This window comes from Martes martes (genome assembly GCF_963455335.1).
Source record: "Martes martes genome assembly, chromosome: 11".
Lineage (NCBI taxonomy): Eukaryota > Metazoa > Chordata > Mammalia > Carnivora > Mustelidae > Martes > Martes martes.
Genome location: NC_137899.1, coordinates 80,396,531 through 80,412,601, shown reverse-complemented (window position 1 = coordinate 80,412,601; position 16,071 = coordinate 80,396,531). Strand labels below are relative to the sequence as shown.

Below are 16,071 nucleotides of genomic sequence, written 5' to 3'. Positions count from 1 at the left end.
AATACTAATAGTATCTAAATAAGTGAACAGATAAAGTTCTGATGATGTTACATACTGATTACCGCAAATTGGGTTGATGATGATGGGCACCACTCATTAATAGGATTTCATTTTATGTGGAACTCCACCGGTACTGCTTTTAGCACATTCCCTGAATTTTCATGAGTGATTCCGCTTTACCTTATACAGACTTGCCAACATTTTTAAAGAATCTGAGTTTATATCTCATTTAACTCGGTAAGGCTTATATTTAGAGATCTTAACCTTACTTTAATAAGCTGGCAGGAGATACTTCTTCAATATCAAACTTCCTCAGAATGTTACTTATTATACTTTCCATGGATACAGATGATTCTAGTGAAGATAAAATACCATTGGTGTTGCCAGATAATTTTATCAGTTGGTCATTCTAATTGTTAATGCTGCTACTTCTGTGTCTTGTTAAAGACTGCTAACTTGATGTATCATTTAAAGTTTTTTTTTTTAAATCTTTAGATTGTCATAATGGAAGTGCAAGGTTTGAAGTCCGTTGCTCCCAATCGAATTGTTTACTGTACAATGGAAGTGGAAGGAGGAGAAAAACTGCAGACAGACCAGGCTGAAGCCTCAAGGCCACAGTAAGCCAGCTGAAAAAAAATTTTCCCCTTCCAAAGAAACATGGTTTATTCATTTGCAGCATTGTGTGGTTCCATACTCCACAAGGGTTATTGGTTAGCTTTGTTTCAACTGTTAGAATCATTGTGTGCCTTTCTAGATAAGGATGCTATAATTGGAACTGTAGCAGGTTCCTTGTGTAGTACAAACAGAAATCTAACCTGCAAATGAGAAGCTAGTTATTCGGGAAGTCAATGTTTGTAAGTCATTTAAAAAGAAAGCATGTGTTTTCATGTGTTATTTAAAAGGTGGTGCTTGATCCTATACTATAACCTAATAGCTTTCCCATTTCCATGTATTGCTGATGACCATACAACACTGATGATGTTGAGGTGGATATAATTTTGCACAGTGTCGTAGAATACTTAGGGAATAGGCTTGAGTTAGAGAACCAATTACTGACAACAGCACAGTAATCAGAGAAGCTAAAGCTGTTCTTAGCTGGCAGTTTTAGGTTTCAAATTCTGGGAATGAGTTTAATTAAGTTTGGAAGATGTTCTCTTTAACTGATCGAAACTTGGGAAACATCACAGTGTCTGGTAGAAATAACCAGGCTAGCCTGAGGAATTTGAGTGAAAATTGCCTGGCTTTCATTTGTACACTGCCTTTATTTTTTTTAATTATTTTTTTTATTGTGTTATGTTAGTCACCATAAAATACATCATTAGTTTTTGATGCAGTGTTCCAAGATTCATTGTTTATGTAGGGCACATATTGCATGAAACCCTAGGTATACACTGCCTTTAGAAAAGATTTTTTTCCTTCCTCAGGACTTGGGATTTTTGTCTTATCACAGCATGATGATGTGGCCTGTTCATTCAGGAAATGTCTAATCAGATCCTAGTTGGCAGTGGGTAGATAGAGGTGAACAAAAACTTTCACTTTCCTTAGTGCAGGCACAGGTTTAAGGTGGGGACAGAGATACGAGTGTAGTAGGACACATATGCACAGGGCATTATGAGATGGAGAAGAAGCAAGTTGCAACTTCTGACCGTGCCTTATAAAAAGTCCTACAGGTCTACCCCTAACCAGGCTCTCATTACCTCTGGGACCTCCCCTAGCCTCTCATCAGAAGGGCTTCATGTAATTCCTCAAACAATCTTTACCCTTGTTTTTCCCTCTGCCTGCCTTCCATTTATGTTTGTAGGGCTGGATCCTTGGTATTAGACATTTCTCCAAAGAAGACCTACAAATGACTAATAAGTGACACATGAAAAAATGCTTCACATCACTCATCATCAGGGAAATAAAAATCAAAAGCACAATGGGTTACTACCCCACGCTGGTCAGAATGGCTAAAATTAACTCAGGAAACAACAGATGTTGGTGAGGATGCATTCAAAGGGGAACCCTCTTTCACTGTTGGTGGGAAAGCAAGCCGGAGCAGCCACTCTGGAAAAGAGTAATGGAGGTTCCTCAAAAAGTTAAAAGTAGAGCTACCCTATGACCCAGCAATTATACCACTGGGTATTTATCCAGAGGGTGCAAACATAGTGATTTGAAGAGGCATATGCACCCCAATGTTTATAACAGCAATGTTCACAACTGCCAAAATAAGGAAAGAGCCCAGATGTCTGTTGGCAGATGGATGGATAAAGATGATGTGTGTGTGTATATATATATATATATATATATATATACACACACACACACACACAGTGGAATACTACTCAGCCACCAAAAGGAATGAAATCTTGCCATTTGCAATGATGTGGCTGGAACTAGAGTTGATTATGCCAAGTGAATTGAGTCAGAGAAAGAAAAATACCATATGATTTCACTCGTGTGGAATTTAAGAAACAGATGAACACAGGGGAAAGGAAGGAAAAATAAAAACAGAGGCAAACCATAAGTGATTCTTAACTATAGGGAACAAATTGAGGATTGCTGGAGGGGACGTGGGTGGGCAGGAGGAGGTAATTGGATGAAGGGCGTTAAGGAGGGCATGTGATGTAGTGAGCACTGGGTGTTAATATGCAACTGATGAATCACTAAACTCTACCTTGAAATTAATAATACACTATGTTAACTAACTTGAATTTAAATTAAAAAAAATCTTAAGGCACTTGAGTAGCTCAGTTAGTTAAGCATCTGACTCTCGACTTCAGCATAGGTCTTGATCTTGGGGTTATGAAGTTTAAAGTCCTGCATTGGGCTCCACTCTGGGCATGGAGCCTACCTTAAAAAAAAAAAAAAATCTTAAACCTCACTTGCTGAGAACACCTCTTTTAGATAACCCAATATGAAAATAAAAATAGATAGCCCACTACGAAGCAGATACTTTCTGGCTCATTTTAATCTTTAGACTAATGTGCTGCTTATCTGTTCCTTTTGTATTTCCCCCTTGAGAAAAAGGTAGATATCTTGTCCTGTTCGATCTTCTGGTACCCAGTAGGCTATCAGAATTGATTCAGTTGCTTACACTTATTTTTATGACTTAGTCACAGTAAATATTGAAGGGTGTAGTATTTACTCCTGCAGGCAAATAGAGTTGAGTTACAGTGTGACAATAAAGTGAAAATAAAGAGAATAAACAACTCTTTCAAGAGATTCTTTAGACCTAGGAGGAGGCCATGAGACAGAAGGAAATTGATTGGGGCTATTTTTGGCAGAGCATATGGAGTCAAGGGAGAGGTGTGGTTTTTGTTTTAAAGGTCAGTTATATTAGTCTGTATTAGTATATTCACAGAGTTGTGCAATCATCAGCAATTCTACAACCTATTCATTACCTCAAAAAGAAGCACCATACCCCTTGACCTATCAACCTCAGATCACCCCCATCTTGACCAACTACTGAGTGACTTTCTGTCTCTATAGATTTGCCTATTCTGGGCATTTCAAATAAATAGAATCATATAGTGTGTGCTCTTTTGTGACTGGTTTCTTTCCCTTAACATAGTGTTTTCTGCTTCCTCTAACTTCTGGCATGTATCAGAACTTCAGAACTTCTAGCGTGTTCAGACTTCGTTTCTTTCTATGAACAAATCCTGGCATGGATATACCACATTTTGTTTATCCATTCATTTAGATCGAGGACAGTTGGGTTGTTTCCACCTTGTGGCTACAGGGAATGCTGCAAGTAAAGTTGTGCAAATATCTGTTTGAGTCCCTGTTTTCAGTTGGTTTAGGTCTGTCCATAGTGGAATTGCTGGACTGGATAATAATTGTGTGTTTAGATGTTTGAGGATCCACCAAACTGCTTCCCACAGTGATAGCACCACTTTATTTTCCCATCGACAATGTAGAAGAGTTTCGATTGCTTTCACATTCTCACCAGTACTTATTATTTGCCCTATACACAGTCATTCTAGTAGGGGGGACGTGGTATCTCATTGTGATTCGATTTACACTTCACTCCTGGCTAATGACGTTGGGCATATTTTCATATGTTGTATTAGCTATCTGTATGTCTCTGTAGAGAAATGTCTATTTAAGTCTCTCCCTCCTTTTTTATTGAGTTGTTTGTCTTTTAAGTGTAAGAGCTATTTCTATATTCTGGATGTTAGATTCTTATATATGATTAGCGAATGTTTTCTCCCTTTGTGTGGATTATCTTTTTGTTTTCTTGATATTGTCTTTTGATACTGTTCAGTTTATCTATTTTGCTGTTGCTGCTTATGCTTCTGGGGCCAGGTCTAAGAATCTGGTGGTCAATCCAAGGTCACAACAATTTAGCCCCATGTTTTCTCCTAAGACTTTCATAGTTTTACCTCTTACATTTAGGTCATTAACCCATTTTAAAGATTTATTTATCTTGAGAAAGAGATTGCCTGCCCGTGTGCACGAGCAGGGAGAAGGGCTAAGGAAAAGGGAGAGAGAATCTCAAGGAGACTCCACACTGAGTGTGGAGCCCCATGCGGGGCTTGATCTCATGACTCTGAGATCGTGAGTTGAGTAGAAACCAAGAGTCAGCTGCTGACTTTTATTTGTGGTAGGATTCAACTTTCTTTATTTGCGTGTGACAATTCAGTTGTCCAGTTCTTTTTTTTTTTTTTTTTAAGATTTTATTTATTTGACAGAGATCACAAGTAGGCGGGGTGGGGGGGAGTAAACAGGCTCCGTGCTGAGCAGAGAGCCCAATGCAGGGCTCAATCCCAGGACCCTGAGATCATGACCCAATCTGAAGGCAGAGGCTTAACCCACTGAGCCACCCAGATGCCCCTAGTTGTCCAGTTCTTAAGTTGAAGAAACTATTCCTTTCCCATTAAATATTCTGGGTACCCTTTTGGAAATCAATTTACCATAGATAACATTGGTTTGTTTCTGGACTCTGAATTGTATTACATTGATGTTCTTATGCTAGTACCACAGTATTTTGCTTACCATTGCCTTTTATGAAGTAGGTTTTGTTTTGGTTTTTTTGTTTGTTTGTTTGTTTGTTTTTGGTTTTTTTGGCCTTGTGTAACATTTTAATATCACAAGTATGTGTCTTCCAGCTATGTTCTTTTTCAAGATTATTTTGGCTATTCTGAATTTCCATATGACTTTAAAGATAACTGCCAGTTTCTACAAAAGTTTTGCAAATATCTCCAGCTGGGATTCTCCTAGAGATTGTATTGAATCTGATCAACTTGGAGAGTACTGCCGTCTTAATCAATGGTGTTGTCTTCCTACTCATGAACATAGTGTCTTTCTAGTTATTTAGACCTTTATTTCTTTTAACAATAGTTTGTAGTTTCCAAAGTGTAAGTTTTGAACTTCTTTGGTTAAATTTATTCCTGGTGTTTTATGATTTCCTTAAGTTATTTTGGATTGTTTACTGTAAGTATATAAAGATTATTTTTTAAATATTGATCTTACATGCTGCACCCTTGCTGAACTTGTTAATTCTAATGGTTGTTATTTTATGAGATTTCTTAGATTCCTTTTTATATCAGATCATGTCATCTGCAAGTAGTGATAATTCTGTTTCTTTCTGCCTGATCTGGATGCCTTTTATTTCTGTTTTTTTTTTTTTTCTTTTTGCCTAATTGCCCTGAATAGTTCTTCCACACAGTGCTGCGTACAAGTGGCAGGAGTAGACCTTTATGCGTTCTTCCTGATTTTAGTAGAAAAGCATATATTTTTCATGATTAAGTATAATCCTAGCTCTGGATTTTTTATAGATACCTGTTGCCAATTTGAGGAAGTTCCTGTTTATAGATTTGTTAGTGTTTTTATCATGAAAAGGTGTTGGATTTTGTCAAATGATTTCTCTGCCTCTGTTGAGAGGATCATGTAGGTTTTGCTTTTAATCCTATTGACATGGTACATTACATTATTTAATTTTTTTTTAAAGATTTTATTTATTTATTTGACAGAGAGATCACAAGTAGGCAGAGAGGCACGCAGAGAGAGAGGGGGAAGCAGGCTCCCCAAAGAGCAGAGAGCCCGATGCGGGGCTTGATCCCAGGACCCTGAGATCATGACCTGAGCCGAAGGCAGAGGTTTTAACGCACTGAGCCACCCGGGTGCCCCACATTATTTAATTTTTAGGTGTCAAACTAGTCTTGTATCCCTGACATAATTTGTACTTGGTCATGATCCCTAGTTCTTATTTGTTACTGCATTTAGTTCTCCAGTCTTTTGTTAAGGACTTTTGCATCTCTTTAAGAAATAGTGATCTGTAATATCTTTTTTGTGACCTATCTGATTTTATATTGGCCTCATAGAATGAGTTTGGAAGTGGTCTCCTTTTTTTTTTTTTTAAGTATGGGAAATTTGTATTAATTCATTAATGTTTGTTGAAATTTACTGAAGAAGCCCTCTGGGGCTGGGCTTTTCTTTGTAGGTAGGTCTCCATTACTAATTTAATCTCTTTCTTGTAGATCTATTCAGAGTGTCTGTTTCTTCTTGTCAGTTTTGGGATTTGGTGTATTTAGAGTAATTTGTCCATTTCATTCAAGTTGCCTAATTTATTGGCATACATTTGTTTATAGTATTCATTTACAGTGTTTTTTATTTCCATAAAATATTCCTTCTTCAATTTCTAAAATGAATTCAATGAATTCTAGTATTTGAATCTCCTTTTTCTTGGTCCATCTAGCTAAAAAAATTTTTATCTTTAAAATACCCAACTTTTGTTTCACTGATTCTCACTCTAATCTTCTTTATTTCCTTCCCTTTTTTCCTTTAGGTTTAGTTTCTCCTCTTTTTCTAGTGTCTTAAGGTGGAAAGTTAGATTTTTGTGTTGAGATCTTCCCAATACAGGCACTTAGAGCTATAAATATCCTTCTAAGCACTACTTGAGCAGCATCCCATAAATATCAATATGTTCTCTACATTTTCAGTCAGCGAGGAGAATTTGGATCAGGAAAACGTGTTACTTGTACAGTAAACAGTCAATGGAAGAAATTTCTTATTAGCAGGAAAGTAAAAGACTCAGATCCTATCATGCCACCCCAGTGACTAGGAGAACAGTAGTCACTCCTGAAACCCACTAGGTACACAACAGTATGTCACCCCTCACTGGTTGGGAAGCTCTTTTATGGCAATTATATTTTTTTCTAGACGTCTTAGTTCAGGCTGCTATAACAGAAATACTGTTTTAACACTGGGCGGCTTAAACAACAAACATAATTTCTCACAGTTGTGGATGCTGGAAGTGTGAGATCAAGCTGCCAGCATAGTCATTGAGGTTCGTAGGGAGGACCCTGTTTCGGGGCCACCTTCTTGCTGGGTCCTCCCAGGGTGGAGAGTGAGCTCTTCCATCTCTTCATCTTATGGGGGCACCGGTTCCATCACGGGGGCTCCATCCCCATGACCTCATCCACATTCAGTTTCCTCCCAGAGCCCCACCTCAAGATGTTATCACATTAGGGATTACAGCTTCAGCATCTGAACTTTTGGGGGTGCACAACCGGTCCTCCCAAAATTCATGTCTTCACCTGCAAAATAGGTTAATTCTATCCCAGCGGCCCCAGAGGTCTTTACTTTATTCTAGCAGCAGTTCTGGAGTCTAAAATCCAACGACTCATCTAAATATTATCCAAATCAGATATGGGTAAAGTGAGTTATGATTCATTCTGAGGCAAGGTTCCTCTACAGCTGTGAACCTATGAAACCAAATAAGTTATGTGCTTCATGAGAATAGTGGTGGGAGAGGCACAGAAGAGATATTCCATTCAAAAGCAGAGAAATGAGGAATAGAAGAGTGGGTGACAAGTCCCAGGTAAATCTATAAACTCCTTTAGACATGAAGGCTCAGGAGTGCTCTTCTTTGGTTCCAGGCTTTGCCGTCTAGACCCACTAGGCCAGTGATCACACCTGCATGGCTCTGCTGGATGGGGGTTTAACCCCTGCAGCTTCTGGTGGCTGCCACCGGGCATGTTGAAACAAAGGCAGTGGACCCATCCACAAGGCCTGCTGGGCAGAGGTCTAAGCCTTTGAAACTGAGATGGAGATGGTACTATCGGTGCCTTCCCCTCCTCCAAACCCTTGCAGGCTTGTTGTACTAAAGGCCTGTACTGGGATTTGTAGCCCTAATGATCTCTGATTCACCTTTGGAGTCATTCCTCCCTTGTCTTAAAGACTAGAATGTGTTCATAGCTGAATCTCTGGTCCAGTTTTATTTATTTATTTGACAGACAGAGGTCACAAGTAGGCAGAAAGGCAGGCAGAGAGAGAGGAGGAAGCAGGCTCCCTGCTGAGCAGAGAGCCCAATGCAGGGCTCGATCCCAGGACCCTGAGATCATGACCTGAGCCGAAGGCAGAGGCTTAACTCACTGAGCCACCCAGGCGCCCTCTGGTCCAGTTTTGTAGGGTTTAAGAAGTTCAACAGCTTTCCTTCATTTCTTTCCATCTCCTTCAGTTCAAACCAACAGTGTTCCTGCTGAGGTGGTTGATTAGGTTCGCGGTTCATACCTACAGTTACCTCCTTCTCAAATGGCTGGTCTCCCACACCTTGAGTGTTCTCTCCTGAACATGCTTTCTCGTTATGGACAGACTAAGAATCTTTAAAATCTTTATGATCTGCTAACTTTTTACATAATAATTGTCTTCAATTCATTTTCTCTTACTGCATTTTACCGTGGGCAGTCAGGAGCAACCAAGCTGCTCCTTCAACACTTTGCTCAGAAATTTCCTCAGGTCATTCTCCAGTTACATTGCACAGAAGTATTACGTTTCACAAAACACTAGAACATGAACATGATTCAGCCAGGTTCTTTGCCACTGATAACAAAGATAATCTTTCTCCCGATTTCTAGTAACATGTTCCTCTTTCCCACTGAGACCTCATCAAAATAGCCTTTACCAGCCATGTTTTTACCAATATTCTGTTCATAATATGTCTTCTCCGAGAAGATGGAAGCTTTGGCTATCGCTCTTCTCTTACTGAACCTTCACCAGAATTTCCCTCAGAGTCCCTTTGTTGTAATACTGGCTCTTTCTAGCCCGGATCTCCAAGTTCTTCCCTCCCGAGCCCTTATTCCCATTCCAAAGCTGCTTCCGCATTTTTAGGTATTTGTTACAGTAGCACCACACTTTTCAGTTTGGGCTACTACAATAAAAATGCCATAGGTTGGGTGATTTAAACAGCAAATATTTATCTTGTACAATTCTGCAGATAGAAGTCCACGATCAGGGCAGCAGCAGGGTCGGGTTCCGGGTGAGGAGCCTCTTCCTGCTTTACACAGGGCTAAGTTCTCCCTGTACCCTCACAGAGTGGGGAGACAGACCACCACCTCCATGACCTCATTGAAACTCAATCCCCTCCGAAAGACCCTAACTCCAAATACCATCAACGCTGAGGTTTTGGGGCCTCAACCTGGGAATTTGGAAGTGGGGGGCATAAACACTAGGAGAGCAGTAGTCCGTGAAACCTTCAGGGGGTGCGAATGCCCTAAGAATTAGAATACCCTGTTGTTTTTTAGAAAATCTTTTTATTTTTTATTTTAGATTTTTAAAGTATTTTATTTATTTATTGGACAGAGAGATCACAAGTAGGCAGAGAGGCAGGCGGGGTGGGGGGGGAAGCAGGCTCCCTGCTGAGCGGAGAGCCCGATGCGGGCCTCCATCCCGGGACCCTGGGATCATGACCTGAGCCGAAGGCAGAGGCTTTAACCCACTGAGCCACCCAGGGGCCCCTAGAGAATCTTCTTAAAAAGCTTTATTGAGGTATAATTTACACAGCATAAAATTCTTCCATTGTCAAGTAGATGATTTTCAGTAAATTTAGGTGCCTGTACTGCTATCAGCTTGTGCTGCTATCTATTCAGTTTTAAAACACATCACTTCAGAAAGTCTCTCACTTCCGTTTGCAGTCTTAGAACTGCCAGTTCCAGGAAGCTGCTCACCTACTTGCTAGCGCTAGAGTTTTATTTTTTCTGGACATTTCATCTAAATGAAATCATGCACTCGGTAGTCTGGGTTTTTTCATTTAGCATAATTTCTACAAAATTTATTTGATACTTAAGTATTTGGTCAGTCAAGTTAACTTTTATATCAGTAGTCATTTAGCTTATGGTGTATTTGTAAAGAGATTCTGATAATAGGGAACAACATCTAACTGGATAATTTAAATGAATTAACATGCTTACAAGTTAGAAAATATTATCACAATCCTCCAGTACTCTTTTTTATTCTTACAAGGAAATTTGGCTAAAATAGCTTTTCTCTTTCCTCGTGAACACTGAGTTAACTGTAAAACGAGTTAAATGATTTATATTTATCATTGTATCCCAGGGGCAGACCACTTGAAATTAAAAATGTGTCTTCTGAATGCTGACCGACTGTCACTTTCCGGCAGTGTGGTTACTTCTCTCTTGAACTCCTCTTGCACAACAGGAAAGAGACTCATCTCCTCCATCATTATAGCGAATCGTGCCTCAGACACGTTTTCTAAATTTTATAGCTCAACAGTCTGTGTCGTATTGGAGATCAATTCATCCTTCTGTCTGATACTAATTAAAGCGCCTTATTTAGTTCATATTTCCAATAAACTTAATCAAGATTTCTAGCCACTGCCTGTTTCATTCCTGTAGTTCTTATTTCCTGCCAGCAATTAGGTAGAAACAGCATGTGAGCTTGGTACATAACTTAGAATATAGAATCTGAGATCTCATAAAAGTGTGTTTATAGACAAGTTTGATTTATAAAGAGTAGTAATGAGTTAATCTATTGAAGTTTTTAGTTTTTAATGGAGGGAAGGGAGTGTAGGTAAGCTGTATTTCAGTGAGGGAGGAAATTGTTCATGGATTTTTAAGTTATTGTTTCATCGTCTCTCAGTGAGCCAGGAAAGGTTTTGTTCTCTGTAAACAGAGGTACAAAAACACTGTTGCTACACTTGTATAGCTATTTTTATCTTTTCCAGACATTTTGTTACTTGATTTTTAGCCCATACCTTTAATGATACCACCTGAAAGGAAAGGGAGCGTAAGTAGAATGACAGACTGATGGGGAGGACTCATGCAGTCATCACGAATCTCTTGATAACATTGTGCCTGCAAATAATGACCATCCTTCGAGTGCCTAAAAACACAAGAGCTAATAATATCTTATGGAGGGCAAAGATAGATCTATGTACCAGGGAGATAAAAGCAAAGAAATTGGTTGTTAAAAACAGACCAGGAACTCGGAAGAAGGGGAAATGGGGATTTGCTCTTCAAGGCATATAAAGTTTCCGTTATGCAAGATGAATAATTGTAGACACCTGCTGTGCAATATTAGGTTTGCAGTGAACAATACTGTATTGTACACTTAAACATTTAAGAAGGTAGATCTCGGGGCGCCTGGGTGGCTCAGTGGGTTAAGCCTCTGCCTTTGGGTCAGGTCATGATCTCAGGGTCCTGGGATCAAGCCCCACACCGGGCTCTCTGCTCAGCAGGGAGCCTGCTTCCCCCGCTCTCTCTCTCTGCCTGCCTCTCTGGCTACTTGTGATCTCTCTCTCTGTCAAATAAATAAATAAAATCTTAAAAAAAAAAAAGAGGTAAGATCTCATGTTATATGTTCTTACCACAAAAAACAAACAAACAAACAAAAAACATTTAAAGGGAAGCAGCACTGCTTTGGGGAGGGCTTGTTTTGTTGTTACCATACTGTATCTCTTTGATGCCATAGAACTGTTTTATTAAAGATATTTGAAGGTTAGTCTCTGCTCCCCACCCTCTGAAAGTAATAAAATAGAAAGGTAAGAAGTAGTAGGAAAAACTGATGAGTTGTATCATTGGAGAGATATATTTACAGATAGGAGGACAGAACATTCTTCAACCTCATGAAAATGATGGGAAATAGAGGCTCCAGTACCTGTTCCTAGGAACTCTAAATTCTGAATCAGAATTGTAATAATCTGTCAAACTATGGAGAGAATAGTGCAGCTACAAATGAAAGCTTATCAGAGTGACAAGGTACTAGGACAAGTGTTTGAGAGATTAAATACAGACTGCATATAAACTAAAGGAACCTAGCCATGCTTTTTATAAAAGCATATTAGCTTTCATTTTAGTAATTTCTGAGTTAGTTTTCATTAGCCTGCTACTCTTGAGAACCAGAGATCAAATATACTACATTTTTAAATCTATCAAGAAGTATGTTTGTTTTAAGGAACCTAAAGGTAAACACTTGAATGGTGTAAGTTTCACCTTTTCTCGTTTCCATCTTTAAAAACACGAGATTGCTTCGTCTTATATAAATAAATTCACCAGAAGTAACATTTCTCTAAGCTGATGCTACTGGCGAAAACAAAATGAAGCCTAACGAGATAAACATTGGCCAAATACAGAAATTACATTCACTGAGAATTTATTTGGAAGTAAAGGAAGATGATTTGGGGATCCTTGTAATTAGTGACATCTGAATTAAAGGGAAAACATGCTAGATTAAGGTTCCAGATGCTGAACAGCCCTAGTGAGCTAAAACAGAAAATGAGAGTGAGAGGGCTTGGGAGAAACTTCATGTAATTATGATTATCAACATCTCTATGACAGATTTACAGTTTGTAAATAACTTCCCTGTATAATCTGTGACTTTTTTTTTTTTTAGAGCAACCTTTTGTAGTTGTTTTCATTATTGTTCCATTCAATTTATGTAACCAGTATATTGAATGGGCTGAATTTGGGGGGAGTGTGAGTAGCAAACAACTTAATTTTTATCCCTGTGTTACTTTCAGACATGCTCCAGGATTCACCTTCCATGTCCTTTGATATGGATCCTATGTCTTGGTGGAAACCATAGCTGTTCTGCTCATTGTTAGGTATTAAATAAGATGTTTCGGGTATTGAAATTTTGAGACAGTTTAAGTCATAGCTTAAGCCTTTTCAAAACTTGTTCCTTTTCTTCCAGCTCATCCAGAAACCTTTGGGGAGGGGAAAAGTTGCTGTCGTCAGTTCAGTTCACTCTTCTTCTTTTGTCTGTTCATATACTCATTCTACCACTTTTGGGTAGGGTTGAGGTTGGGAGGAGGGGAAAAGATGAAGGGGCACCATGTTTCTGTGTGTAGGGGCTCTCTGTAGTCCTCTCCATTAGCAAATGCTTTCTGTTATGGCACATGTCCACACAGAAGTATACTCTAATGCAGCTCTCCCTGCTAGCAGGGCTTGGGACATCACACTACTCCCTCCTACAATGATGCATCCTGCGGTGGCCCTCTTCCTCTTCCGTGAGCTACCGACTTAACGCTGTTACCCACGTAGCCCCTTCCTGCTTGCCTTTAATTTCCTTAGCAGGTGGCTCCAATGAGGTCGAAGCTCCTTGAAGACAGGGACTGTGTATTATACCTCCTGGTTTCTGTCTAGCACCAGCTGCAGGAATATGGACAAATAGTGCTCAGTAATCTATATGTTTACCCATTAGAGTGAAAAATACAGTCTCCCAGTATGTTTCATGGTAGGACACCTGAGACAGCGCAGCTTATAATCAGAACATCCAATCCTTGTTTTCCCATCCCAAGCTTCCATTTTTCTATAAAATCCTTGGAAAACATGCTCTCGAGAGCCAGGTCTTCTGCTTGTGCATACTGAGTGGCAACTGGAATTCAGGATCACTTCCCCGCTCTTGCGACCCTGGCTTTCCTGACATTGGCGACCTTCTGGGTAAGCAAGACCGCTTCTCCAGGGAGACACAGGGACAGTATAATTTTAATAGAATCAATATATGATTCCTTAGATCATAAGTACTCATTCCTAAAGCTCGTCTTTCTAGAAAAGAGCCTGCTATTTGCAAGTTCTTTCTGCACTCCCTTTTCACAGGCTCTCCACTTTGACTTTTCAGATGAAAGGCACATCTCTCAGCCAACTTGAGTCTTGCCGTGATTCCTGTCCTAGAGTGCAAAACCTTCAGGTCACCATTCAAAAGGAAAATTTGTGATGTGTTAGTTCTGAGAAAGTGATGGACAGATGATGTCATAAACCCTACTGTAAATTAGGTAGCTTATACTTCCTTGCTTTCAACAAAGATGAAGGATTTGTTTTCAACTGCTATATAATTGAAAAATAATTTTTGCTTATCAATCACTATATTTGGTTACATTTAAATAGAAAATAAGTAAGTTGATGGAAATTGCTATAATAATGTCTATGTACTTGTTTTTCATACCTGTAATAGTAAAACAAAATCCTAGCAGTTGATCACTTGAAATTAATGATGAACTCAATCTAGAATTAAGTAGGAGTCACCTTTTAGGTATATTAACTAATTGTGGGGGGGAAGCACTGTCCATTTCAATAAGATGTGCATCAAAAATTTTTTTCATTTTTACTATTAATCACTTGTCATATTTATTTTGGATCGTTTGAATATTATTAGTAATTATAATAAAAACTAAATTCAGAAGGAATTTTATTTCCTAGTTTTGTATTTGGTTTTTGACAAATAACTGTATATATTCAAAGTATAAAATATGTTTTGGTATGTGTTATGAGATGATTATGACAATCAAACTAATATATTTTTCACATCCCGTAGTTACCTTTTGTGTATGTGTGTTGCGATTCTTGAGTTCTACTTATACTCTTAGCAAATTTTAAGTATATAATACATTATAATCCATATGACTATAGTCACCATGTTGTAATTAGTTCTTGAGAGCTTACTCATAAATGACACATTGTACCCTTTGATTAATATCTGCCCATTTCTTCCACCCTACAGTTTCTGATAACCATCACTCTCATGCTGTTACTATGAGTTTGACTTATTCTTTTTAGATTCCATATATAAGCTAGACCATGCAGTAATTGTCGTTCTGCATATGGCTTATTTCACTTAACCTAATACCCTCCAGGTTCCTACATGTTGTTACAAATGACAGGACTGTCTTCTTTTTTAAGGCTGCATGATACTCCATTGTATGTATATACCACATTTTCTTTAGCCATTCTACTATTGATGAGTACTCAGGTTGTTTCCATATTATAGCTAACGTGAAGAATACTGTAGCCAACATGGGAATGCAGATATTTCTTTAAGATAGTGTTTTTATTTCCTTTTATCCTGTATATAACATATATATATGTTATACATATATAACACATATATAATATATATTAATAATAATATATAATATATAATATAATATTAATATATAATAATATATAATATATAATATATACATATATAAAAATATATGTGTGTGTGTATATATATAAAAACATATATACTCAGGAGTGCAATTGATGGGTCATATGGTAGTTCTATTTTCAATGTTTTGAGGAAATGCCACACTGTTTTCCATAATGGTTGTATCAGTTTATATTCTCACCAAAATGCAAATGTTTTTCACATCCTCACCAATACCTACCTTTTGACTTTCTGGTAATAGTCATCCTAATAGGCGTGAGGTAATATCTCGTGGTTTTGATTTGCATTTCCCCAATGATGAGTGATGTTGAGCATCTTTTTGTATACTTATTGGCCATTTATAGGTTTTCTATGGAAGAATGTTCAGTTCTTTACCCATTTTTAGTAGGGTTATTTGATTTTTGCTGTTGAGCTGTAGGAATTCTTTATATGGTCTAGATAGTAATCCTTTTTAAAAAATCATTTTTGATTTTTTATTAGCATATAATGTTTTATTTGTTTTGGGGGTACAGGTCTGTGAGTCATCAGTCTTACACTGTTCACAGCACTCACGAGCACATACCCTCCCCAACATTCATCACCCTTAGACAGTAATCCTTTATCAGATGTATGCTTTGCAAACATTACAGAAGTTGCTTTTTCAGTTTGTTAATTATTTTCTTTGCTGTGCAAAAGCTTTTTAGTTTGATTTTTCCTTTTGTTGCCTGTGTTTTTGGTATAATCCAAAACATCCTTGCCAACACAGGGTGCTTTTCCTCTGCATTTTCTTTCAGTTTTATGGTCTCAGGAATTATGTTTAAGTCTTTAATCCATTTTTTTTTTTTTTGGTATAAGATAAGGATCCACTTTTACTCTTCCACATATGGATGTCCAGTTTTCCCAGCACCATTTATGAAAGAGACCCCCTCCTTTCCCATTGTACAT

At 38.2% G+C, this 16,071-nt stretch overlaps 1 protein-coding gene across 7 annotated transcripts in view; it reads left to right on the top strand.

Annotated features, from left to right (window-relative positions):
- CADPS2 (calcium dependent secretion activator 2) overlaps positions 1-16,071 on the top strand; it is a 526,208-nt gene that overhangs the window by 229,178 nt on the left and 280,959 nt on the right. For all 7 annotated transcript variants that reach the window (XR_013967617.1, XM_080817937.1, XM_080817936.1 and 4 more), the window contains exon 6: positions 496-617. Coding sequence is in view for 6 of the 7 variants with exons in the window: in XM_080817937.1 (XP_080674063.1) it covers positions 496-617 (122 nt within the window). In the remaining variant the exon portion in view is untranslated. The remainder of the gene's footprint in view (positions 1-495; positions 618-16,071) is intronic.